Source organism: Mastomys coucha, unplaced genomic scaffold (assembly GCF_008632895.1).
Source record: "Mastomys coucha isolate ucsf_1 unplaced genomic scaffold, UCSF_Mcou_1 pScaffold23, whole genome shotgun sequence".
NCBI classification, from domain to species: domain Eukaryota; kingdom Metazoa; phylum Chordata; class Mammalia; order Rodentia; family Muridae; genus Mastomys; species Mastomys coucha.
In genome coordinates this window covers 420,329-446,976 of record NW_022196906.1, presented here as the reverse complement: position 1 = coordinate 446,976, position 26,648 = coordinate 420,329, and the positions used below count along the sequence as shown (strand labels likewise).

The 26,648-nt window shown below is 35.8% G+C and overlaps 1 protein-coding gene across 1 annotated transcript; it reads right to left on the bottom strand.

Moving 5' to 3' along the window:
• Positions 1-26,544, bottom strand: Casp4 (caspase 4). Its single transcript, XM_031344047.1, has 9 exons — positions 24,979-26,544; positions 14,291-14,545; positions 12,864-12,961; positions 11,978-12,151; positions 10,895-11,129; positions 8,475-8,618; positions 7,224-7,333; positions 606-709; positions 1-178 (listed from the first exon to the last, which is right to left on the bottom strand). Exons 1-8 carry the CDS (start codon positions 24,983-24,985, stop codon positions 611-613), a joined length of 1,122 nt encoding a protein of 373 aa, XP_031199907.1. The 5' UTR covers positions 24,986-26,544; the 3' UTR covers positions 1-178; positions 606-610.
• Positions 26,545-26,648: the final 104 nt, after the last annotated feature.

The following is a 26,648-nucleotide window of genomic DNA, read 5'->3' as shown; positions in this document are numbered from 1 at the left end:
TTTTTGCTTGTTTGCTTGTTTATGTGACAGAATCCCACTGTATTGCTTGGACTGGTCTTGAATTCATAATTATTCTTTCCTCAGTTTCCCTAGTTCTGGAATTGCAGGTATAGAATGTGATCCTTGGCCAAGATCAATTCTTCAAGCTGAAGAAGCGAGCTTCAGTTGCTTGTTGCATCTGCAGAGGAGACAAAGAATACATAGATGGTAAATATATTTATCCAAAAGGGAATTCATTCCCTTACTGCCAACCATGTTCTTGTTATTTATTCCTCCTTGACATCCACTTGGACTCTCTATAGTTTATACAGGAGATTAAAAAGATACACCTCAAGATAGAAATGATATAAACACTAATAAATATATGGACATAATCTAACTTACTTCAATAACTGTCAAATCTTCCACCATTCATTGTTGCTTTTTTTAGTTTTACCTTTGTTTTTTCTATAACCTTTATCATTTGTTTGATTGTTTGAGTTGATAAGTGGAGTCTAAATGTATAAAAGTATAACAAAAATGTGCCAGTAATCAATGTCCTAGGCCAATCAAGAGACCATCTTGGTCATCCAAATATTCAGGTCTCTGATAGGAAATCTACTTACTGTTCTTAGTTGCCAGGAAAGAGGTAGAAATATCTTGTCAAGGTTGCTCGATCAATGGTGGGCATCTGGGAATTAATACTTGGCTTTTCAAAGGATTGTTGCACCTAAAACCAAAATTAAGAGGTGTAGTATACAAGCTTCATATTCACAGAAAACATGCTTCATTGAAGTTCAGAAAATTGTAGGGATGAATAGAATTTAGGAGTGTGGGAATAAGTCCTATGGAAACTCTATCTCAACATTACTACCCTACCTAATGTAAGATTGTTATGCCCAAGTCACAGGGAGCCCAAAGACCACCAAGGAGCCAGTTCTGATGTAAACACACAAGGGTCTTGTTTAAGGGTTTTACTGCTATGAACAGACACCATGGCCAAGGCAAGTCTTATAAATGTCAATATTTGATTGGGACTGGCTTACAGGTTTAGAGATTCAGTCCATTATCCTCAAAGCAGGAGCATGGCAACATTCAGGGATACATGATGCACAAGGAGCTGAGAGTTCTATATCTTTATCCAAAGGAAGCTAGGAACAGACTGAGCGTTCTCTGGCAGCTAGGAGGAGTGTCTCCAAGCCCACCTCCACAGTGACACACTTCCTCCAACAAGGCCACACTTCTAATATTGCCATTCCCTGAGCTGAGCCTATGCAAACTATCACATTCCACTCCCTGACTACCATAAACTTGTCCAAACATGAGTTTATGGGGGCCATGCCTAAACATAGCATAATGCAAAATACATTTAGTCCAACTTCAAAAGTCCCCATAGTCTACAGCAGTTTCAATAGTGTTAAAAGTCCAAAATTCAAGGTCTCTTCTGAGATTCATCCAATAACTTAACTATAATCCCCAAAGCAAGATAGGAAACCAGCTGGACAAACTCCAAATTCTGTATCTCTATGTCTGGTGTCAATATGGTCTTCAGATCTCCATTTCCCTTTTTTCTTTTTAATCTTTGTTGGTTGCAATAAACTTCTTTCACTTGGGCAGTTTCCACTCCCTATTAGAAGTTTTTCTCAGCAGATAGACCATGACCCTGGCATCTTGAACATCCTGGAGTCTCCAAGGCAACTTCAGTGGTACAGCTTCTTGTTTCTGGGATCCACACATGATCTTCTCGATTACTCCAAAGGGCTAGTGTCACTTCTCCAACTCTCCCCTCTGTAGCACTCAAAGCTCAAGTTGATCCACTCTACTTCCACTGTTCTTGGTGATCCTATGGTACTGGCATCTCTAATACACTGGGGTCTTCCACTATAACTAGGCTTCACCAATAGCCTCTTACAGGCTCTCTTCTTGGGGCCAAACCTCAACTTCTTTCAGTCCTGGGCTGTCAACTGCAACTAGGGCTGTACTTTCACCAATGGCCTTCCACAGCCCCTCACAGTGTCAAGTCTCAGCTGTTCTTCATGACACTTTCGAGACTTCAAAACTTGTACCACCTAGGGGACATTATGGAGTACAGCTGCAGCACGAGCTATAACCTTGGCTATCTCTGGAACACAGGTTCTTTGTGCTCTCAGAAAACACTTGCCAGACAGTTTCATCTCAATGATGCTGGTATCTTCTTAATCACCACTAATTTCTTAGCTCCAGCTAACCAGCATCAGTTGTCCCATTAGTCCCTTCTCTTCTGGACTCTAAAGCCAGAACCATGTGGACAAAACTGTTGAGTTCTGCTGCTTGCTGAGGCTAGAACATGGCATCCCTTATTCTATTACATTATTTCTTCCTGTTTTCCAATTCCTTCACTCCCTAAATTGGCTGTCCTGGATCTTGATCTGTAAATTGATCTTGAGTTTAGATATCTGTATGTAATCTCCTGGGACTAAAGGTGTGGGATCACCATCCCTGGATTTAAATTCAGTTATGTAGGCTTTTGCCTCAAAGTCCCACTCCCTTAATCCGCTATCTTCTAGAACATAGGATTCAACTCTATTTCACTTCCTGGTGCTGCTTTAATACTCAAACCATGTATTGCAAATTTTTCCTTTCTAAGCTTGCTACACTTGCTCAAAATGCTCTTCAGAAGACTTACCAGTGGAAAAAAGTCTCTGCGACTTCCTTTGTCAATGCAATTAATCTGAGTCACTTCACCTTAGCCTCAGGCAGACTCTTTAGACAAGGGCAAAAAGTAGCCACTTTTTCACCAAAATAACACAAAAGCAGTCTGTAAGCCACATATTGAAATTCTCCACTGAAACCTCTTGGGCCAGGCCTGCACAATTCAGATCATTCTCAGTAGCAAAGTATTCCATATTCTTACTGGGATAGCCCACTAAGCCTCATTTAAAGCATTCCACTGCTTTTCAAATTCAAAGTGCCAAAATCCAGTCTTCCAAACAAAAGCATGGTCAGACCTATCACAGCAATACCCCACTACCTGATACCAACTTCATTCTTAGTTAGGGTGTTACTGCTGTGAACAGACACCATGACCAAGGCAAATCTTATAAATGACAATATTTAATTGGGACTGGCTTACAGGTTTAGAGATTCAGTCCATTATCCTCAAGGCAGGAACATGACAACATTCAGGAGACATGATGCATGAGGAGCTAAGAGTTCTATATCTTGATCCAAAGGAAGCTAGGAACAGACTGAGCATCCTCTGGCAGCTAGGAGGAGTGTCTCCAAGCCCACCCTCACAGTGACACACTTCCTCCAACAAGACCACACTTCTAGTAGTGCCACTCCCTGAGCTGAGCATATGCAAAGCATAACAGGTCTTTAATTAAGAGATTAGATTGGGAGCAAGGTTTCTCAGACTCTCACCATTTCAGTGGGTCAGAGTGAAAGCCTTGAATCTAGGGATATAAGTTTTTATAATGGTTGGAGCAAGCTTCGGGAATTTCCATGTAGGTCATCAAGTTAATATTTTAAAAACTGCAGGAACTGAACACCAGGGCAGAACCACATGACAAATAAGATGGTCAGGGTATCTACTCTCTGAAGCATGTCTTAGGTTATCTCTATGTACCTTGATCCTGCTGTTGTATCTGGGCTGTATCTGTTCAGGGGATGGGGGTTTTCATAGGATGTTTGCTCAGATGGACTTTGTGATTTTTTTTCTGGAATTGGAATTTAGCCCCTAGTCTAGCACAAAATGAAGTTTATTTGTAAGCAGGGTTGGTTGGGCCTTATAAGATTACTCTACATAGAAATGAGCATATCTAATCTGAGACCCTCGAATCTTCACTCTCTTTTCCTTGTTTTCAAGAGAACTCAATTTGGAAGATGGCCTATTTTAAGCCCTGGCCAGAATGAGCCTTCACTGAAGTAAATTAAAATTTCAGCGACTTCTTCTTTTTCTTAATTTAATTTTAATTTTTACTTATTTACTTCATATCCCACTCATTTCCGTTTACCCTTTTCACAGTTTTTCCTCCATATCCCCCCTTCTCCTCATTGGATATTCCTTCACTCTGGCACTTCAAGTCTCTGAGAGGCTAGATGCTTCTTCTACCAGTGAGGTCAGCCAAGGCAGCCTAGGTAGAAGAAGATACCCGACATATAGGCCACAGCTCTTGGAATAGCCCCTACTTCAGTTGTTCAGGACCCACATGAAGACCAAGCTCCACATCTGCTAAGTACATAAGAGAGACCTAGGCCCAGCCTGTGTGTCTTTTGTTTCCCTTGCACTGACCGATCACATCCTATTCACCATAGAAGACTAATACAGTAATACAGTACTTAAATTCTTCCAACTAAAATACCCAAGAGCCAGATGGTTGTATCAAAGAATTCTACCAGACTTTCAAAGAAGAGTTAATATGAATACTTCTTGAATTATTCCACAAAACAGAAGGAACATCACCTTATCCATTTTACAACGCCACAGTTACTTAGGACTGAGCACAGGTTCCCCAGTGAAGGAGTTAGAGAAAGGACCAAAGGAGCTGAAGGGGTTTGCAACCCTATGGGAAGAACAATATCAACCAACTAGATGCCCCAGAGCTCCCAGGGACTAAACCATCAACCAAGGAGTACATATGGAAGGACCTATGGCTTCAGTTGCATATGTAGAAGAGGATGGCCTTGTCTGGTATTAATTGGAGAAGAGGTGCCTGATCCTGTGAAGGCTGGATGTCCCAGTGTAGGGGAATCGGAGGGCAGGGAAGCAAAGTGGGTGGGTGGGGGAACACCCTCATAGAAGCAGGGGGAGAAGAATTCAATAAGGGTTTTTTTGGGGGTGGGAGGGACCAGGAAAAGGGATAACATTTGAAATGTAAATTTAAAAAATCTAATAAAAAAAATCAAGCAACATAAAGGCCCAACTAAAAAGGAGAATCTCAGACGAGTTGCCCTATTGAACATAGGTCCAAACATTCTCAACAAAAATTTCACAAACAGAATCCCAGAACATATCAAAACGGTCATCTACCATGATCAAGTAGGCTTCATTTCAAGATGCATTGATGGTTCACTATATGTAAAGTGATAAATGCAATCCACTATATAAACAAACTGAAAGATATACCCACAAGATTCTCTCTACATGATCATCTCACTAGGTACAGAAAAGACTTTGACAAAATCCAGCAGCACTTTATGATAAAAGTGCTAGAGAGATTAGGGATACAAGGGACACACATTAACACAATAAAGGCAGTTTACAGCAAGACTGTAGGCAAATCAATCTAAGTGGAAAAAGCAAAACACAATTCTACTAAAATCAGGAACAAGACAAGGTTGTCCACTCTTTCCTTGTGTATTGAATATAGTACTTCAAGTATTATCTAGAGCAATAAAACAACTGAAAGAGACCAAAGAAATGCAAACTGGAAAGGAAGAAATCAAAGTACCTTTATTTGCAAATGTTATGATCATAAAACTTCCAGCAGCTTATTCCTAAAGCTGATGGACACTTCTGGCAAAGCATCTGGATACACAATTTCCTTATAAAAATGAGTAGGCCTCCTAGGTACAATGAAGAACAGACTAAGAAAGAAATCAAGGAAACAAAACCTTTCACAATAGTCTCAAAACTGTATCTTGGGCTAACTCTAAACTTTAAAAACATTAAAAGAATTTGAAGAAGATATCAGAATATTGAAATGTCTCCCATGCTCATGGCTAGGTAGGATTATGGTACTGAAAATGGTCATCCAACAAAAGTAATCTACATATTTAATGCACTTACGAAAAAAATTCTAAAACATTAACCTTGAAAGGACAAGTGTCACAAAGCTTGCAAACACAAAAAAAAACACATGATAGCTTAGATAATCCTGAATAACAATCCTGAACTGCAAGATGTTTCAGTATTCCAGAGCTTAATTTGTATTCCAGAGCTATAGTAAGAAAAAACTGCATGGAACTGGAAGAAAAACAGACTTGATTATTAATGGAATCTAATTAGAGGCCATGATAAGACACTTGATATTTTATAAAGAAGCTAGACATGTATATTGGATAAAAGATAGAATCTTCAACAAATGTTTGTCTAACTGGATGACTGAACATAGAAGAATCCAAATAGATCCATACTTGTCACCATGCACAAAACTCATCTCCAAAGAAATCAAAGACCTCAACATAATACTATAGGTTACACTGAACCTAAGAGAAGAGAAAGTGAAGACCCAGCCTTGAACAAACTGGCCCAGGACACCATAACATTAGAATAAGCACTAAAGTCAACAATTAATAAATGGGAACTTGTGAAACTGGGAAGTTTCTCCATGGCAATGGACACTGTCCTATTTAACAAATGTCCTGCCTATAAGATATGCTAGTACATAGTGACATACAGTTTGAGGAGTAACCAACCAATACGTTATTTGATTCAAGTCTTACTCCATGTAATGAGGCCCATATCTAAAATTGAGATTAGATATGGCAGAGAACTAGAGTAAAACTATATGCTACATTTCTCAAACCCCCCAAAAAAACCAAAGAACCATTAACCCCCAAAACAAACAAAAAAGCAAATCAAACCACAACACAACAATAACAAAACAAAAAACTCCAAACAAACAAAAACCAATAAAAACCACCACCACTACCACAACCACCACCACCACCACCAAAATTCTATTTTATTTGATTTATTTGCTACCTTATTTTATTTGTTTTATCATCTTTTGGAAGCCTGTTTGTTTTCCATTAAGTGACAGAAAAAGGAATGGTTCTGATTTGGAGGTGGGGTGAGGAACCAGGAAGAATAGAGCAAGAAGAAATCATAATCAGGATACTTTATTTAGGAAATAATCTATTTTCAATTAAAAAACTGACTTCATTTTCTCTAACTTGTAAAATGTCTTTGTTTTCTCACAAATATATAATGTCTTCTATAATTTTGGATTTATATTCACCTATCTTTTCTTTTGTTCATGTTATTAATCTTCTTTCTTTCCAAAACTAATACTTATCATGAGAGAGACTTGGATTTAATCTGGTAATTCAAAATATGCAAGTTCTAATTTGTATTTTTCTAATCTGTTTAGAACTTTCACTGTGATACATTGGCATCTTTTTCTAACTGTATTTTAAACATGTGAATAAAAAAAAACACATACCATTTTATTTTGTATGTCTAACTATATTATTGAAATGTGAAAAATGAGTATAGTGAAGTCTTTATGAAAAATATAAATGAGCTGCAAAGCATTCACCTTCAGAAATATATCTAAGAGATGGCAAGAACAGGCATGTTTCCGGAAGCAGGAAATGAGTTTGGTGATGAAGTAAGAGCCTCTTGTTTTGTCTCGGTAGGACAAGTGATCTGTGAAGACAGAAAGTGTCATACATTGCTTTGTAGATTTTCTGTGCTTTATCTATCTCTCTATCTATCTATCTATCTATCTATCTATCTATCTATCTATCTATCTATTTTAGCAGAGTCTGGCAACGTACAGTGAAGTATAGATATGCCTACACTAACTCATTTTGTACAGTAACTCACTTCCTATTGATTGATAACATTTAAGTTGTCAATAGATTATATCATTGTGTTTTGTTGATAGTTTCTTTGCTTTTTACCATATAATTAATATATAATTAACAAAATACTATAAAGAACAATATTTCAGGTATGGGTCATAGGGTCTGCTGTATTTACAAGTATTATGTATGCTTCACAAATAATAATACTGATCTACAAAGTGCGATCAGTAGATTATATGTATAATGTTTTCATACAAAATATACTCAGTAAGGAAAATAGATGAGACTGATATACTTTGGGAGGAGAGAGGTAAGCAGATACCATACTCTGTCCTGATGGTTTCACATATATCTTCAAACTCATTAAGTGTAGACATTAAACCTGTGCCATTTTGGGCTATCAAGTTTGCCTCCACAAAATATTTTTAAAAAGAAGCTATGAAAAATATACAAATTCAAAAAGTGGACATAAAGCACCTTAGGGAACACATACAGAGATCAAACACTCAGCACTGTACCCCACTTTGAGACCAGTGAATGTGTCTTCTTCAACTTCTTTAACAGGATACCCCATTCCTAGTGGGCAATGTCATAGAATTGGTGTATCTAGAATTTGACAGGATGTTGGCCAAAATGTTCTTGGTGCTGAACATTTGAGAAGAAGCATATAATTCTGTGATCTATAACTTTTTATGTAAGAACATTGAAGGAATTTGATTTTAAAAAATGAATCAAATCAATACTGTATTTTAAAAGCTGTGAAGGGTATCCCCTGGACTGGAATATATATATCTTTCACTATTCAATTCCCTAATCATAATAAAAGGCTAGTCTTAAAAGTTTGCATAAGGAGTACAAGTCCTCAAAACAAAAATAAGATTTATTTAACATAAATTGTTACCCTCAAAATTTGTGTTAGACCATTGCTATATAAAGATGGCTTTTGACCTGTAAAGCTGTATGGTTGAGAAAACACATACGTGGGGTTGTAGAGTAGAAGGAAATGAAGTCCTTCTCCACATGGCTCAGCCGGACAGCATCAGCTTCCATATTCCTAGGTAGATCTACAGTTCTGCATGGCTGGGGTTTTGAAGACTCTTTGATCCACACTTCCCCAGGGTTCCCTGGAGAAACAATACATTCTAGCACTGATCACACTGAGTAAGATTAGTTTCACATATACATACACATAAGTAAATAAGAGCACACACACACACACACACACACACACACACATACACACACACACAGAGAGAGAGAGAGAGAGAGAGAAGAGAGAGACAGACAGACAGACAGACACACAGACACATAGACACACAGATACACAGAGACAGACAGACAGACAGAGACAGACAGACAGACAGAGACTGAGAATTTCTTTCCCTCTAGGATTATTGAGAAATGTTGCATGATGAAGAAAAATAAGGGCAGAGTCAAAAAGTTGTAAGAATATGTTTACTAAAAACAGCAGAGGACTTTTAGATCTGCATCATTTTATACCACCTGGCTATAGAAAAGTTATTTCTACTTTAATTACTTATAGACCTATGGTTATATGAATTCAAAGTCATAGAGGCCTATCTATATTTATATATATCTATATTAGGATGCCTACACATTGGATGTGATAGTACACATCTATAATCTTAGCTCCCAAGGGACTGAGACAGGAGATTACTGTGAGTTCCTGACAAGGTGGAAATATACAGCAAAACTCCGTTTCAATGTAAATAAAATAAAATATGCAATAGACATATGCATGCACCCATATGAATTGTTTTACTATTCATCATATCCAAATTGTGACATCAGCATAGGTACACATTAATAAATGAATGTATAAGAGCAATGAGATTAATACAGACAAGAAAGCATTATGCAATGAAATGAGATCAAAATTTTAGTATTTGAAAGCAAATGGGTTAAATCTGAGGTCATCATGTTAAGCAAAGTAAGCCAGATTGGAAAAGGCAATTTTAGATGATTTTATTTATAACTAGTCTTAGATTAGTTTTAATCTTTGTATAGATTAAAAACTAAGGAGATACACAAAGGTGGAAGTGAAAATGCTTCAATAAAAGATGTGGAGCAGCAAGAGAGGGATGGAGAAATTGAAGGTTGGTATGGTATACATTGATCAAATCAAGAATAAGTATATAGAATATCAAAATGAAACAATTATTTTCTATTATCAGTACAGGATAAAATAAAAGACAGAATTATATGTGGACACACTAAAGTATTGAATTTTCATATACTGGTTTTTATATGCAGTGACTGCAGCAGTAAATGTAACATAGTGCACTTTCACACATAGACACATTTGCCCTGACCATGCTGCTCTCATTTGCCTTGATTCCCTCTATTGTTTCTTTTCACACTCCCTTCTTGCTATATTCCCCAGCTCCAAATTCTCATTTTGTCACTTATGAACACTCTTACATCTTTAGATCACATTTTTATATTTTTTATTTGGTTTCCACACATAAGAAACTGAAAAATAACATTGGACAATCATCATTCTTTGACTGATTCATCTTGCTTAACATGAAGATATACAGTTCCATTTTTATTTTGTTTCAGATTTCAGGAATTTATTCTTTTTATGGTTTTATTGTACCTAATTATGCATAAAGACATTTTCTTTATCCAGGCATGTGTTGATGGTAACATAGGCTGGTTGTATAATTTGCTATGTCCTTAAAAAATATGGGTATGAAGGATATTTTGAATGATAATCTTGTTGAGGAGTAAATGTATTATATGTACATTTTATGTACTAGTCACAACCTTGACAAATGCTTGGTGATGTCTGGCCACTGGGCTGCAGGGTCGTCCCCTGAAAAGTACCTTTCCTTCTCTCCCCAGACCTGGGATTGCAAACGTATATTAGATGTATGTTGATTACAGTATTCTGTAGATATTATTGACTCCCATTTGATTTATAATGTAGTCTAACCCTCGTGTTTCTTTGCTGACCTTCTTTCTGTATGGTCCTATGGTCTATTCATTAGTGAGAGTAGGGTACTGAACTCAGATACAATTGTATTGTCCTACTTTCAAACACAAATTTCAAAATGATAATACAAAAACTACAAGTATATTAAAAAATGAAACCATTTTGCTCTAATATTTGTATACTTCTCTCAATTAACTTGGGGATTCAGGAAAAGTTCTTAATCACTTATATTGGGTAAAACTTATATGAAAATCTTTCAACTAACCAGGCAAATTTTTGTTATGGCACATTTGATGGCATTTCCTATTGGAACCATTAATTTCTGAAAACTAAGCAGAGCCTAAAGTTATTTCTCCTAGATACAAAGCCTATGTGGTATTACCCTGCCAGCACCCACATAGCTAGCAGCCTGCGAGTTCACGGTTTCACCAAAGAACTTACCCCCTCTGCAGGCCTGCACAATTATGACTTTGGGTTTGTTTCGTAGACCTGGACAGTGGCAATTGTTGAATATCTTATAGATGGTATCATACTGTAGCACATCTGGAGTTTTTTCACTGTGCATTGTTCCACAAATGCCATACAGTGTGCCATGAGACATCAGCACCAGGAATGTGCTGTCTGATGTCTGGTGCTCTGAGAGTGCAGCAAAGTCTTTCATCTCTGATTCCATGCCCTGGAGAAAATTGATGATTTCCTTTAGTGGGATGACAGTTAAGATAAATCTTACCTCCTCATTTCAGTAAAATCAACATTGGAAATATACAAAAAGGGATCAGATACTTTACTTGCCTTCTTGCACCATTTACTCTAGATGTAGCTTATACACCCCTCTCAACTTGAAAGTCTCTCTGTTCACACATTTTCAGAGCTCCTTGCTTCAGTGTCTTCATTATCTTCACTAAGGTTTTCTAGATGGCCTCGCCTTTTAGCACAGCCTATCTACAACTCTCATCCCTCTCCTTTCATATCTTCCAGTTTGAGTTAACATGCATTCAATTTTAGTTATGTAGATAAACACATACACCATTCTTGAAGTTATGTTTTTCTTATGGCCGGTTGTTATTCTCCGTGCTACACTGTATTGCAAAATGTGAATTGTCTGCCTCTTATTCAGTGCCTGCTCATCATTATGTTCTGGCACTGAGTCTCAATTGCTCCAATTTGGAATTAAAAATACTGCATGAACCCATACTGCCGGGCACTTTTTGTATAGTACATGGATTATTTGAAACTTAAAAAGGCACAGATAACTATTTTGATCTCTCTCTCTTTCTCTTTCCCTTTCCCTTCCCCTTCCCTTTCCCTTCCCCTTTCCCTTTCCCTCCCCCCTCTCACTGACTCTCTCTCACATACACACACACATACACACACACACACACACAAACACACACACACACACACACACACACACACACACACACACACGCACACCATCACCTGAGTTTCTCCTTAACATTATAATGCTAATCTGTGAATGAAACTCTTAGTGTTCCCAGTTTAGGATGTTGCAGTGGCTCTTACCTCAGCTGTAAGCTCCTCTTTTACCACCACATCATAGCCTAAGTCTTCAAGAAGGCCTTTCATGCCAGTGATGTCAAATTCAGCCCCATGCCTCAGTGAGAGATGTTTGAACTTTGTATTGCATATGATAAGAGCCTTCCGAGTACGGCCATTGACCTCCTTTATTGGGTAAATCTGTATAATATCAACATACAATGAAACTGGATTACTTGAGTTTTTTGAAAGCATATTAGACTATCATAAGTATTGCTTTCTTAAGGTCTCATATAGTTCCCTTTTCCCTCAAACTGTAACTGAAAGCTACTGTCTGTGTCCTTCTCAAGGGCTAAAGACAGAACAAGACTCTAGCTGAGATAACTACATATAAGTCTTGAGAAAAACCAGTATAACTACTAGTCTCTTCTCTAGTTGACTAGTACCTAGTCAAAGTTCCCTAGAATGTAAGAATTAGCCTAGCTATAAAATCCAAAGATATTATCAGTTCATGTCAAGAAAAATATAAAATTAATTGTGTTTAGTAATATAATTGTGATGCCAGTTTTAGTATATCAATATTATGTTCTATATACTGTAACAATAAACCTTCAGTATGTGTGCTTTTTAAAATAAGTCTACAGATAACTACTAGTCAACTGTGTTGTTTTATAGATAATTTGATTCCATGACTGCAGATAAAATTTTCATAACTCATGAATAGGAGAGAAAAAATAAACTAAATGAGCAGTATGATTTTTATCACTGAATTAAGACAAATTGACTTTGTTTATAATCAAAATCATAATCTATAGCAGTTATATCACCATCTCTTGGGCTCAGAGGTTTAAGAAATTGTGTTTAATATGAACAACTGTTTTGGTGTCTCTATTCCAACAACAAAGGACAGTACTTCTTGTGCCTGTTCTCTGCAAAGCCTTGTGAAGTCCTCAGGGGAACAAAGCTTGAGAGTGTCCAATGATTCTTCGGGTTCCTCCACTTCCAGATTAGCTGTAAAATACATCACATTAGGTAAATGTTTCAGTCTGATTTAGAGACCTGATTTGTTGGCTGGGTAGAACAGTCTAGAGGAAAACTAAGTGCAGATGGCTGTTTGATAAGTAACAGTTGGGACTGCTAGTCAGTAGCACAGGAGATTACACAACTAAGAGAGGAGAGGGAGTTGGTTGAGTTAAAACGCAGAAGAGCCCAACAATGAGACCCTGAATTCTGCTCATTCTCTGGAGAACATCAATGTAATTTGGGATCAAACCAGACTTTTCCATGCTCAACAACTTTAAATTTCTTATGATTTTACTCTATTTATTTCAATCCTCATACTTGTTTATTTCAATTGTACCTTTGCCAAAATAATTCATTTACCAGAGTGTTACCTATTAAAAATTACTTCAACTAATATTCCAGTTTAGCTTTTCTAATATCATATAAAACAAAAGGAAAAACAATTAAGGAAATAATTTTAGTAATACTCTTATACTCTTCAGTGAAATGTATCACGAATTTTTGCCATTTCGGTGTGTGTTACTATGCATAAGATGCTCCTACCTACCGTCTTGGAGGGGAAGAAATTTTAAAGCAATAAGAATTTAGATAAATTTTTAATTTTTGACTCCTATAACTGATAAGAAATCCTATTAATTAGTATAACAAGTGAGGAATTCCTCTTAGATAAGGCAAAGATGTAATCCTTGGCCAATAGAACTGCTTCTCTCTGACTAAAAGTTCCTGGCACAAATTAGTTCAGTGTAACAAATATCTTGGATTCTGCCTGTCCTTCACTCTGTTTTGTCTGACCTTCAGAATTAAATCCATATGCAAATGACTAGCCAGAGCCTAGACCTATTCTAATATCCTTTTCCCCTGTGTACTGGACCAATGGTTTCATGCCGTCCTGGAGTCACCCTGGAGATTCTAGAACAGACAAAGCCTGGGGTTGTTCAAGGGAGTGCCCTTTTGTGCCTCCTCTCTGCTGAACATTCAATTCAATACAATTAAGTATTAGAATGCTCCCATTTTACAGAAGCGAAGACTGATGAGAGCCACAGAATTCACAATGTGATAAACTTTAGGTTTAGTGTTCCATTCTATAATTGTCAGGTGACTAGCTATTTCTCAAAATAGCTTGAACATAGGGTTTACCTTATTTTTACCACGTTGGAAACTGGGTCCAACTCATGAAAGTCAACACACTTTCTAAAATGTTATCTATTTTAGAGAAAAATGATGACACAAAGATTAGAAAACCAAAGCGAGTGTTGGGCCTGAAAATCGAACAGATCAAGAGCCCCCTGTGCTGTCCACAGTGCATCCTGCTCTTACCTTCACCATGACTGCTGCCTGGGTCCACATTAAGGAATGTCTGCAGAAGCATTTCTCCTACTTTGCTGTGTTTCCTTTTCATGGCATCTACAAAAACCCAGCGCTTGTCACTGCGTTCGGCATTGTTAAACTTTTGTTTCTCGTCCTCCTTTAATTTCAGTACATTGCTTTGTACCAGTTTTTCTAGGTACTCCGTAAGGAATTCTTTGCCCAGCTGTTCCAACACCTTAAGTGGTTTGTCAGGGTGATTGTTTTCTGTCAGAGACAAAAGACTTGTTCAACTACAAGCCAGGTAAAGTTTGGACTAACCTTAGGTAGGTCTTTGTGATGGAACAACATTTCTGAAGACAAGCTCTCTTTTCCCATTTACCAAGAAGCAACATGCGTGTTTCTTTGAACCTGGAGAAATAGGTCAACCTTCCAAGTTTGCAGCAGCCTATGCTTATTAGGGCATAGACTATGCAGGCTTTTCAGTAACTGCTTCTCCTTTTGTGTAGCATGGGTGATTCATTGGTTTTATTTTTACCAATCTCCTGGTTGGTCCTGAAGAGACAATGATTCACCCAGATACTGTGTTCTTGGGGGAAGGCAAAGCTCTTGTCAAGATAGGAAATTCTCACTAGTCTGTAGAGTCACTCCTTTGTGTTTAGTTCACTTAAAGCAGTATGCCTTTTATTCTCATTATATTAAACTTATATTGTATGCATGTCTTTGTGCTTAAATACAATAATGGATTTATTAATAAACATTAATTACAAATACATGCATCAAAATTCATAATTATTTCATTTTGTTTATAAACAGAATTTAGAATCTAATATATTAAGAATATAAATATTTGAGCATAGTAAAATTTAGCATGATTAAATATTTATAGCGTAGTAAGATAGAGGTATCAAAGTACCATTTTTAATTTTAGTGTTAAAAATAAGACGAGCATGGAGTATATGAAAGACAGAATATTTAAGTAATTCTCACTTAACTTTACCACATTAATTACTTAATGACAATGTCAAAATAACTTTCACATCAAAATGGCCCAGTCAAAGAATATTTATCTACATAGTAAATACGGACTTTAGACCAGGTCACAGTGCTTATTTTCTTTACTGTCTTGTATGTTCTTTTCAGCTTTTGCTGGGCATTTATTCTGAAAAAAGACACATAGAAATTATAAAACATGAAAAATTACCTAATATCAGCTAACTCAATAGGTATAACATTACTTGTGCACGTATGACTGAATATGGAAGCATGTACCCACCAAAAAACAATAAAAGACAGCAAAACAACTCTGAGGTACAAATATGTAGGCTAAGGTTTTTGTGCCTATTAATATACCAGACCTTCACATTAAGCCTGTGCAGTAATAAGTATTTCTTATTTCATGATAGTCACAACTAAATATAAGATTATATTAGTTAATTAACAAATTACTATAAAATATACAAATGAAGATAATACATACTCAACCATGACATAGGCTCTATAACAATAAAAACTTGATGATTTGCCACTGCACCAATTATTTTAAAGAAATGTTTTCCCAAGATGTCACAAAAACAATTTTTGTGAAAGGATATTAGTAAGATACCCTATACACAGAGGACTTAGCTTTTAATTTATCAAATCATAAAATTACTATAAATTAAACAGAACATATTAGACAGAACAATTAGCTCACATATTAGAGATTCTTTTATAACAGCATATGGTGTTCCATGTCATTTGGTGAAGAGACACTTGACAAGATACTAATATGATGTTTCAGGACACAGATAAGAGAAAAAACTGTGGTTAAAGTGTCACTATTATATAGAAGAGATGAAGAGATGTTTGTCTTGGATGATAGTCTATAAACATCGTCTCACAGAGTTTGATAATGTAAATAGAACACAGGTTAATGTTCTATTACACAGGTAATGTTGAAGCATCTACTCAACATGTATATATGTATATATATATATATACATAAGTATGTGTGTGTGTGTGTGTGTGTGTGTGTGTGTGTGTGATTCACCATGGATAACATCATATTCAGTGGCCACAAATAACATAATTTTTACTATGATCAGAAGACAAATTTACCCTCTACACTTTTGTCCCATAAAATATTGAGAATTCCAGAAATCAGAAAAAAAAAGTGAAAGCATATGGTTCTAGGGGAACAGAGCGGGTCTTATAAACAGGAGCTTCAAACATTTTACCAAAGCTATAGAAACTAATAGGTATAATGATGTATGCATCAGATTTCTCACACTTAGAAAACTGAGACAGAAGGATGGCTACAAATATAAGACTAACATTGGATATATTAGGAGAAACTGTTTCAACATTCTTAACAGCTAAAAATAATAGTAATAAAAAAGAACTACATATTCTACTAGTAGATCATATGACTTAAAAATTAGCTTTCTCCAAAGGAGTCTCATTAGATATACAAACCACACTTAAGGGTAGTCAAATTCCCAGCTATAAATGTCCAAGACAAAATAAATTCAAGTGTATATATTTAAGCATTTTGATTCCATTACTTTTTTTGCATTACTTACATTTTGATTCTATATTATAATTTTAATTTTATTTTATATTAGTTATATCTGTGTGCATATATTTTTTGTGCTTCTTTCTATTTTTTGTTTTTTTCTAGTTTGATTTAGTTTTGCTTGTCATTTTTGTGGGGGTTGTTTTGTTTTTCATTTATATATATATATATTGAGAGAGAGAGAGAAAGAGAGAGAAAGAAAGAGAGAGAAGATGAGCATGGAGTTGTGTAGGTGGTTAAGTAGGTATGAACAGATAGAGACTGAAGCAGTGGAAATATTGATCAGAATATATTGTATGAAAATTTTTCAATAAAAATATAAAAATATTCAACATAAAAATGCTAACTGTTCTATGATATTAAGTGTCTGAAAAGTAACTCAAAAAATAAATTCTACTAAAAGTAGCTACAAAACTTGGGACAAGAATGAATTTGGCCAAGGAAGTGAAAGATGTATACTATGAAATCTAATACATATTAGAAAAGAAATGAAATGTTATGTATAAATGGAAGGATATCCTTTGTTTGTGGAACAGAAGTGTTAAAATTGTTTAAAATACCCACAATGCCTAAGCAGACTATAATTTCAATGAAATCTATCAAAAATCATGTCTCATTTTAATAAAATTAGGAAAAAAACTTTAAATTCATACCATACTGCACTGTAAAACTTGAAATACATATATGTATGTAACCAAAATTAATGAAAATAAAAGAGGCTATGAGTTTGAGAGAGATCAAGAAGAGTTAAATCACAAGAAGGGGTTGATACACTGGAGAGTTTGTTGGGGGATAGGAAATGGGAAGACGATGTAATTTTATCATAATAACAAAATCAAAGTTAAAAAAACTAAAAAATCTTGACTCAAAAATTTAAACATGAAGGAAAAATACACTTTGTAACTACAAAGCTAAAATAAACAAAGTGGAATGAGGCCCACAGAGAAGCATACATGAAAGTCACACAATAAGGAAGAATTTTAGCCAAAGACATGCTTTAGTTACTTTTTAACCAAAGTACTCTGTTATCTGTAAAGATTACCTCTTCAATATATATTATTATGGATACATTTATAACATTAGTTCTATATCTCAGACCAAACAAAAAGAAAAGTACCTCAATAATTAAAGTTTAGACTATTTAATGTTTAGACTAGTAATTATGTAGAAATTACCAGAAAAACATAGAGAGAATTTCCAGTTATATTACTCTGTGTAATGATTTTTAACCTAATGACCTTAAAAGCAGTTAAGAACATAAATATAAAAAGTCTTTTTGTTTGTTTTGTATTTAGTAGAGTTTAAAATCTTGGCTCTTACTGTGGTACAAGCCCAAGATAAGAACAATTTTTTAGACATTGGGTTTCATTGTAATAAGGCTGTATTTCAATGACCCTCACATCACCAAAGGATTTTACCTCCATCGCAGCTAAGCTGAGAGTTTTGAAGCATGGGGTGGCATGGTTGGTAATGACCCACCAGTGGGAACTTAGAAAGCTGGGTGGAGAGATTTTGGAGCTCCAATTAAGAGAATCTCCATGAAATAAGAACAGGTCAAACATTGACCACCAGTGCATGGTCACTCTGCAGGGGCAGAGAGTAGGTGGGTATAATATGGGAAGATGCCATTCTTTTTTAATATTTCCCACAACAAGCAACGAATCTAAAACCAAAGGGAACAATGAAAGAATACAGAGCTTGTAGAATTTAAATACAGATTTGCAATCTGACAAGCTTATACCTTAATTATGTAAGAGAGCCAACCTACTTAATAGCCTTAATAGCAAGAAAACCAAGTAACAACATAGTGATAGGAACCGAACAGACAATTTTACAGAAAAACACAGATAGTCAATATGTATGTACAATCAAACAAACAAACAGCAATTCTAATTATCAGGAAATGAATATTAAAGCCACAGTAATATATCATCTAATGTCTAACAAAATGAGCATAATTAAAATGACACAAGTTTGTATAGTCAGTATAAAAATCAATAAGGTGGTTTCTCAGAAAAATGGGAATTGATCTACCTAAGATCGAGCTGCATGACTCTTGAGCATATACCTATAGGACTTTCAATCCTACCACAGGGACACTTGCTCAACTATGCTCATAGCAGCTTTATTCATAACAGCCAGAAATTGGAAATAACTTTGATATCCCTGAACTAAAGAATGGATACAGAAAATATTGTGTATTTATACAATGCAGCATTTAAATGCAGCAATTTATACAATTACCAGCAGTTAAAAATGATGGTATCATGAAATTTGCACAAAAATGGGTGGAACTGGAAACTATCATTCTGAATGAGGCCACTCAGACCCAGAAAGACAAACATGTTATGTACTCATTTATAAGTAGATATTGCATATTTAGTAAAAGATAATCAAGCTACAACCCACAAACCCAGAGAGGATATATAACAAGGAGGTCCCTAGAGGGGATCCATTGATCTCCTTGGGAAAGGGAAATAGATTTTGCAAGTAGATTAGGGGAGTGTAAGAATGGGAATAGAAAGGATTAGGTATAGGGCTAGAGTAATGGAAGGTAGAAGTACAGTAAGAAATGACTGTATTAGAGGGCAATTGGGCATGGGTGATGTGGAAACCTAGTGTAGTGAAAACTTCTTGGAATCTATTAGTCAAGAGTACCCTAGTAAGGACTCCTAGTGATGGAGTATATGGAACCTAAACATTCCATCTTCTATATCCAGGGAAGGCTTCCAATGATGAGAACAGGACACCAAACCAGCCACAAAATCTTTGAGCTACCATTTGTTCAGCCTGCAAGATTTACTGGGGCAATGTTGATACAGAACTTGTGAGAGTGTCCAACAAATGAGTGGTCTAATTTGAGAACCATGCCAGGAAAGGAAGCCCATGCACCACGCTGCCATGATGAAACAAAAATCAATGAAATGATTCCTAATGATGTTTTCAACTATACTCATAGACCTTCTGCCTAGTCCATTCATCTTCAGAGAGGCTACTTCGGGCAGTTGATGGGAACAGATGCAGAGAGTCATAGCGAAACAATAGGTGGAAAGAGAGCCTAGGTTGAAGGTCTCGATTGGTTCACTTCCTTCAGAGCTTGGGAAGCCCCTTGAAAAGGCAGAGGGTTGTGAGAGCTAGAGGAGAAGGAGGACACTGGGAGAACATGACCCACAAAATCAACTAAGCAGGGCTTATGTGTGTTCACAGAGACTGAAGCAGCTATCAGAGTCTTCATGGGTCTGCACTTGGTCCTCTCTATATATTACACTTATGGGCTTTGTGTTTTGGGAGGTATTCCTGATAGTGTGAGAAGGGATGTCTCTGAATATTTTGTCTGCTTTCAGGACCCATTTTCACCTATTAGGCTGATGTGAAGATTTGTGCTAATCTCATTCTATTTTGCTATGCCATGTTTGGTTGAGATCCTTGGGAGGCCTGATCTTTTCTGAGGGGAGAAATGGGGGCAGAATTTATTTAGGGGGAAGGGGAAGTGGTAAAGAGAACTAGGAGGGGTGGAGGAAGGAAAAGGTATGGTCAAGATGTATTATAAAAGAGAGAAATAAAAATTTAAAAGAAAGATACAAGGCTAGTGTTGTAGAGTACACTAAGGAAGTGAGTCTTTGTACGTTATTCATGGCAGTATAAACAAGTACACCATTAGAATAATAAAAATGATTCACAGATATTCTTTAGAAATAATATATAACTACCTTGGATCAATCAAATCTACACCTCATTATATCTTCTGTATGAAATAGGGATGGTGGATGAATATTTATTGAAGCATTGTAAAATTATCCATGATATTAAGACTGTGGATATGTGAGTGGATAAGGAAAAGGACATAGATAGGTAAAGATACAGGTGATATAGATATAGATGGGGATGATATCGATATAGCTCTAGGTATAGCTACAGATAATGTTTTAGCATTTATAAAACTTATTATTTTAAATGAAGTTTTGACTTTGTGAATAGATTGATGAAACTATAGGACATTGCGTTAGGTGCAATAAACCAAGCCATGCACATATATCTAAAATACAGTATGATCTTACTTAATTGTAGCATCCAAAACTGTTACAGCCAGGGAAACAGTAGAAAGGTGGGATAGGAAGTAGCTTGAAGAGATGCTGCTGAAAGAAGCCACTGTTCTCTAGCTAGGATAAATTCCATTGCTTCTCTAGACACCAGTGACTATAGTTCAAAATGATGTGTCATATTGTTGCAAATATCTTAGAGAATAAAAGTGTTTATCACCACACAAGAAAAAAAGAAGTAACATATGTATAAATTAATCATATTTAGGTATTAAACAATATATATATATTTTAAAACATTTTATATAATAACCATAATATTATTTGCCAATTATAAAAATACATAAACTATTATTAAAAAATTAATGTTTTTACCAAGGGTTATTCTTGTAAACCACATATTCTCCATGCATGAACTATAAACTCTAAATAATAAATAAATAATTTTTATTTCAAAGATTCCACCCACACTTGGATCCCAAGAGTGAGAGTCACATAGTCAATAATCAATGCACTATCTCTTTTCCATAATCCAAAATCTCATTATATTGCATGTAAAAATCAAAATAGTTCATTTTAATCACCCTTCTTTATACACTTACTAATAAATAATACTCCACCTCTAGTATAAGAAGAAGCAAAACCTGGTGTCAGTACAACTCTTTGGTTTATGTCTTGTTTTCTACTTAAATCTATGTTTTTTTTTTATTATACCTACTAAATATTTCTAGAATTTGTTTACACTTATCTATCTCATTAGCTTTTCCCGTTTACACCCAACTCTTTCCATTCATAATTACTTTGTGGACTTTGAAAAACCATATCTTTCTCATGTATTCTTCACAAAGATATTGAGTACCCTAACTTCTCAATGTAAATCTAGGCCTATCACTCAGCTTCATCTTCTACTATCATCTGTCTTGATCACTGATTTTTAACCACGCAATCTTCTTTTATTCTATAAATCTACATATAATTATGTGCAATGTTTAATTTCCTAAGTGTTCCTTTCTTCTAGGCTTCCCATTGTCTTCAATTTACTCTCTACATTTCAGCTTAGTTAACACTAAATTTGGTAAATTTCCTTGATGCTTCCAACCTTTCCCAAAGGTATTTCCCCCCTAAGGTACCTGGTTCTGCCTAATCTGGCATTTTTGTTTCATAATTATAATTATGATTATATGCTCTGGAAGCCCTGGGCTATCAACCAGTCTTCATTACTTCTGATATAATGGTAGTTTTCAATAATTCTCTGTGATCACTAAACATGAAGAAATGCTAGTCAATCAACTCTTTAAGAATATTTATGAACAAGGTAGGTTTGGCAAAACTAAACATGAAATATAGCACATTGGAAGATGTCAAATTGGAGGGAGATATGATGATCTTTCCCTTGAGTCAGCAATTTTTATTGAACATCTCAATTTAAATGCTAATTGTCTAGGTTTGGAAATGTCATTTTGAACACCAATCTCTGTACAGTAAAATTTATAGGGCCAAGGGAAAAATAGTTACTCAAACAAACAAAAACCAAGACACTATATTCATCTAAATGACAGATGTGTGTTCAAGAAAATCACTTTTAAAAGCTCTCATCCATTAAAAGACAGTGTCTCAGAGGAAGTAGTGTGTAGAGCTAATAGCTCTTCAGGTAAGGTTGAAAGTGTTTTGAGAGTGTCTGGTGTAGACAGGAAGCTGGAGGGGCTGGGTGTTAGAAACAGGATATTTTGGTACAAATGGGTCAACAGCAGCAGAAAAAGCAATGATCAGATGCATGCATTTTTTTTAAAAGACCTTTTCAGGAAGATAAGGTAATGTCGGTGTCCTGCATGTGAGAGCAAGTTTACTCTGACCAAAAGGGATTGGACCTAAGCTGACAAATACAGCTTTTCATCAGTCATAAAACAGTAGTGGTAACAAAAACGTGCTCACATAACTGAACACGAAGACAGAGACAGTTAAATAGCAGTCACATAGAAAATATTTCAACAACAATAATCATAGACTATTTTGCTACTACAATAGTTATTTGCTAGGTAGGTTTGCAGTAATAATGAAATCAAAAGGGAAAGTTAGAAGATGAAATTTATTCAGTCTGTAGTTTTAGTCCCTAGCAGTATAATAATGTTAAATATGTTATGAATGTTTATATGGATAAGAATACTATGCTTAGTTTTGTCTAATACCATTCAGTTCCTCATTCCTATTATTTAATTATCTGTTATTACAATCTCATAACCAATCAGAAGATGGCATGCCTGCTGAAGAGACAGCCAGTCATGGGTGTGAATTTAACTTAGTGACTACACCATTTGTCATATGGCAGTTTTACTCTTAATTGAAACATTCCATCTGGAAGGAATGGGAAGTTTTAAAGGGATTAAACAAACTGTCACATATCTGAGGGAATGGAAACTTGGAAGATCCTCAAAGGCTTCCAGTAAGAATAAACATCTCCTGGAGTGGAAAGAGATCTGCCCAGGAGAACAAAAGAGAAGAGCTCCTCAGACTGCAATGTCCTGCAAGCAGTGCAAAGATCCAGAGTTGCTGCTTTCAAGAGCTATCACCCATGATGACATGAGCTTTTTGGTGACTCAAGCTGCATTTGAGTCATCCCTGCTTCTTGTAAGTAAGCTCAATAAAAACTCAAATTCACGCATTTTATTTTGGTGTAATTTTTACTTTGGTCTGTTCTGTTTTCCTTTCTCTGGTGAGAAGATGTGTGTGTTATGTGCTGCAAGAAAATTCTATGAACAACCTAACCCCTGTCCTCAACAAATACCTTACTGACATCATGAGAGATAAGCCATCCTACAGCTTAAAGTTAAACACTGGAAGATGAGACACATGGAAAGAACTACACTCCAGGGAGAATCGAAGTAGTAGAAAAACACAGTAGAAAGAATCTGTGCAGGATAAAGACCTTGGGTTTTTGTTTGAAGCTGAATCAAGTTTTAATTGAACTACAGAAACATAGACAAGTGCAGCATTTCAGATAGGAAAATCCTTCTGAAATGTCGATACTACATCTCTATGTGTATCCTTTATCTACATATATTTATACACACACACACAAATATATATATACATATACATACATATATATATATATCACCATCTCAGGAAAATATTATATATATACACATATATATGTATATGTGTATATATATGAATGAAATAGCTAACCATCTATGTTCCTGAGTAAGAAACTATAATAATAGATATCTAAAATGTCAAAACTGAGAACGAGAACTAATTTCCTGAAAATTCTAAACATAGGAATCTATGTATAAATCTTTTCTAAACAAGCTGCAAAATTGTCACTAGATGTCTGAAGTCTTTTTAAGATTTAACTCATCAGGGTGAGGGCAGAGTAGTGACCTGAAATCTTCTTAATGACTCCATTAATTATAACATTTAAAAACCCCAGAAATTGTCCATCCTCACATACACATTTTGAGAATAAAGCCAAAGAAATGATAAGATGCACTTGAACACTTGCTACCAAAACACCAAGTGAATTTTCAGTCCTGTGCCTTTTCAGCTTCCGAGTGAGTGTAAGGGTGCATGATTTGAAAGGAATGCCAAGGATAGAACAGAAGGCTAAGACCTGGAAAGGAAGACATGAGTCAAAACATTATGATAGGAATTCATGAATAAGTTACAACACAGTTGATTTTAGCAGAAGCAGAGAGCTAACAAGAAAAATGGAATCATTTAAAATGGAACAAGAGAGTAACTCTAGGCTTGGAAAATAGGTGGTGACTTCAAATATGTGTCAATCACCATCTCAGGAAAATATAACAGTTTTAGAGTTCATTACAGACTTTTAGAGTTGTCTCATGTGTGTTTTTCTACCTTTACCCTCCTCTTTAATTTCCAAAAAGGAAAATAAGGGATGAAGTTGCATATATATATATATATATCAGCATGTCCACAATTCCAAATACACAGTAGTTCCCAGCAGTACTCGGGCTTCTATGCCACTGCTCTGCTCTGTCCCCACACTTTTTAAAAAATTCTCTGCTTTCCCAAAGCTATGGATAAACTAAAATCTAGGACACAAGTCATAATCCTTATTCAGGAAGAGCCCCCAGACTCACCAGCCATGAGAAAAAGCCTCAGTTCTTTCACACTGTACAGACAGCTTCAGAGTAAAACGAAAGTTACTGGGCATTTCCTTAGCTTAAAGAGGCGGGGACTTCCAGGAGATGTTGACAGTGCTGCTCAGAAACTATCAACTGCTGTGGGGAAATCCCCTGTAACTCACAAAACTGGCCTCCCTTTTCCTGAACTCTAGTCCTTCCTCTTGGGAACAAACAAACAGAACTACATCGGCTGCAAAAGTAGAAAAAAAAAATACTTTTAAAGGTGTTCGCCTTTGCATTTTTTCTATTCTTCAAGGCTGCAATTAAGACACAGTTCTTTTTTTCCTCCTCTGGCTTCTCAGTAACTCGACCTGTGCTTTCTAAAACAAAAGTAATAAGTCAATGAAATTTAACAGATTCATTTCTACTGGAGAATTAAGCAATTGTTTTCTATTTCCGTGTGTTGATCAGGGCAGTTTAGCCTTTTTATATGTATTCCTACAGATTTAGTCTTTTATTAGACATAGTTCAGAGCAACCCTTTTGTCCACCCTGGATGCATTTCATTAACTGTGCAAGACAAATTGATGTATGCATTTTTGCTGAGAGTAATTGATTATTATACTGGCTGGTAGCCTCTGAACAAAGACTGATCGTAGGGGCAGCAGTTGCCAGCTGCAATAGAATGAATGCATGATCACGTGATCTAGGGAGAGAGGTATATCAGGGGAATCATTAGAGAAGGGAAAAGACAAACGCTGTGGTGTGTTAAACTTTGAGGCTTTGGGGAATGTTGGATTAAATAGGCAGGATTAGAAAGGCTCATGTGGAAGTGTCCTTCTTCAGTTCCTCCTGCACTCAGCAAATACTGCTGACAGAATGCATAAAGCAATGCCACTATCGCCCATCTGCTCAGTGTCATGCTTGTCTGGTAACTGTTCCCTGGTTGTTGGTGGCACTGACTGTTTTATAGTCTCAATCAGAATGTGAAATTTTAAGGTTTTTGGGCTAAGTCAATATTCTTTGATCCACGATTTTTTGAATCCGTGAAGCATAATAGCACATAGAAATTGTTTTGTTCTGGTCAAAGCTTCCAGAAAAATAATACTCCATTTTGAGGTTCCATTAATTATTGTGGCTATCATTGTCCCAGTTATATTTTATTCATCTCTTCTGCTGAGCACTAAATTCTTGGAATTCAGAAACCTGTGGTGTCTATATGACAATAGAAAAGATAAGCAAATGATATTATTAAAGAAATAATGGTGCTCAGCCAGTTCTGCATTTAAGAATCAAGTCTAAGAACTCTGCTGATGATCTGGTTACTGAGGGATTCTGGGAGAGAGATAGTTAACTGTCTTCAGTTGTGTTTCCAGGAAGGTATCTACCAGGCTCCAGTAGATACTCCATTCCCACGGTTACACTGGGAATTCTGGTTAAACTCAGTGGTTCTCATAAATGAAAACAAAAACAAAAACAAACTAAGTGTTTGAAATAGGAATTGCACAGAGAAGAATACTTGAGGAATAGAAGAATACTAGAGAGGGTATGAGGTTATAGTAGTCAGAATGCATTTTATACATGTGTAAAATTTTCAATAAATAAATTCAATAATAAAGACATAAGTTACTCTTCTGTGTTCTGAAAATCAAGTAAAATAAAGGAAAATCAAATAGCAACAGCAAC

Excerpts from the sequence above, each read along its gene's own strand:
- Casp4 (XM_031344047.1), bottom strand. Across the intron at positions 12,152-12,863 it reads GCAGAGAACAGGCACAAGAA|ATTTACCCAATAAAGGAGGT; the intron begins GTACTGTCCTTT and ends GATATTATACAG. Across the intron at positions 11,130-11,977 it reads AAGAGGAGCTTACAGCTGAG|GGCATGGAATCAGAGATGAA; the intron begins GTAAGAGCCACT and ends AATTTTCTCCAG.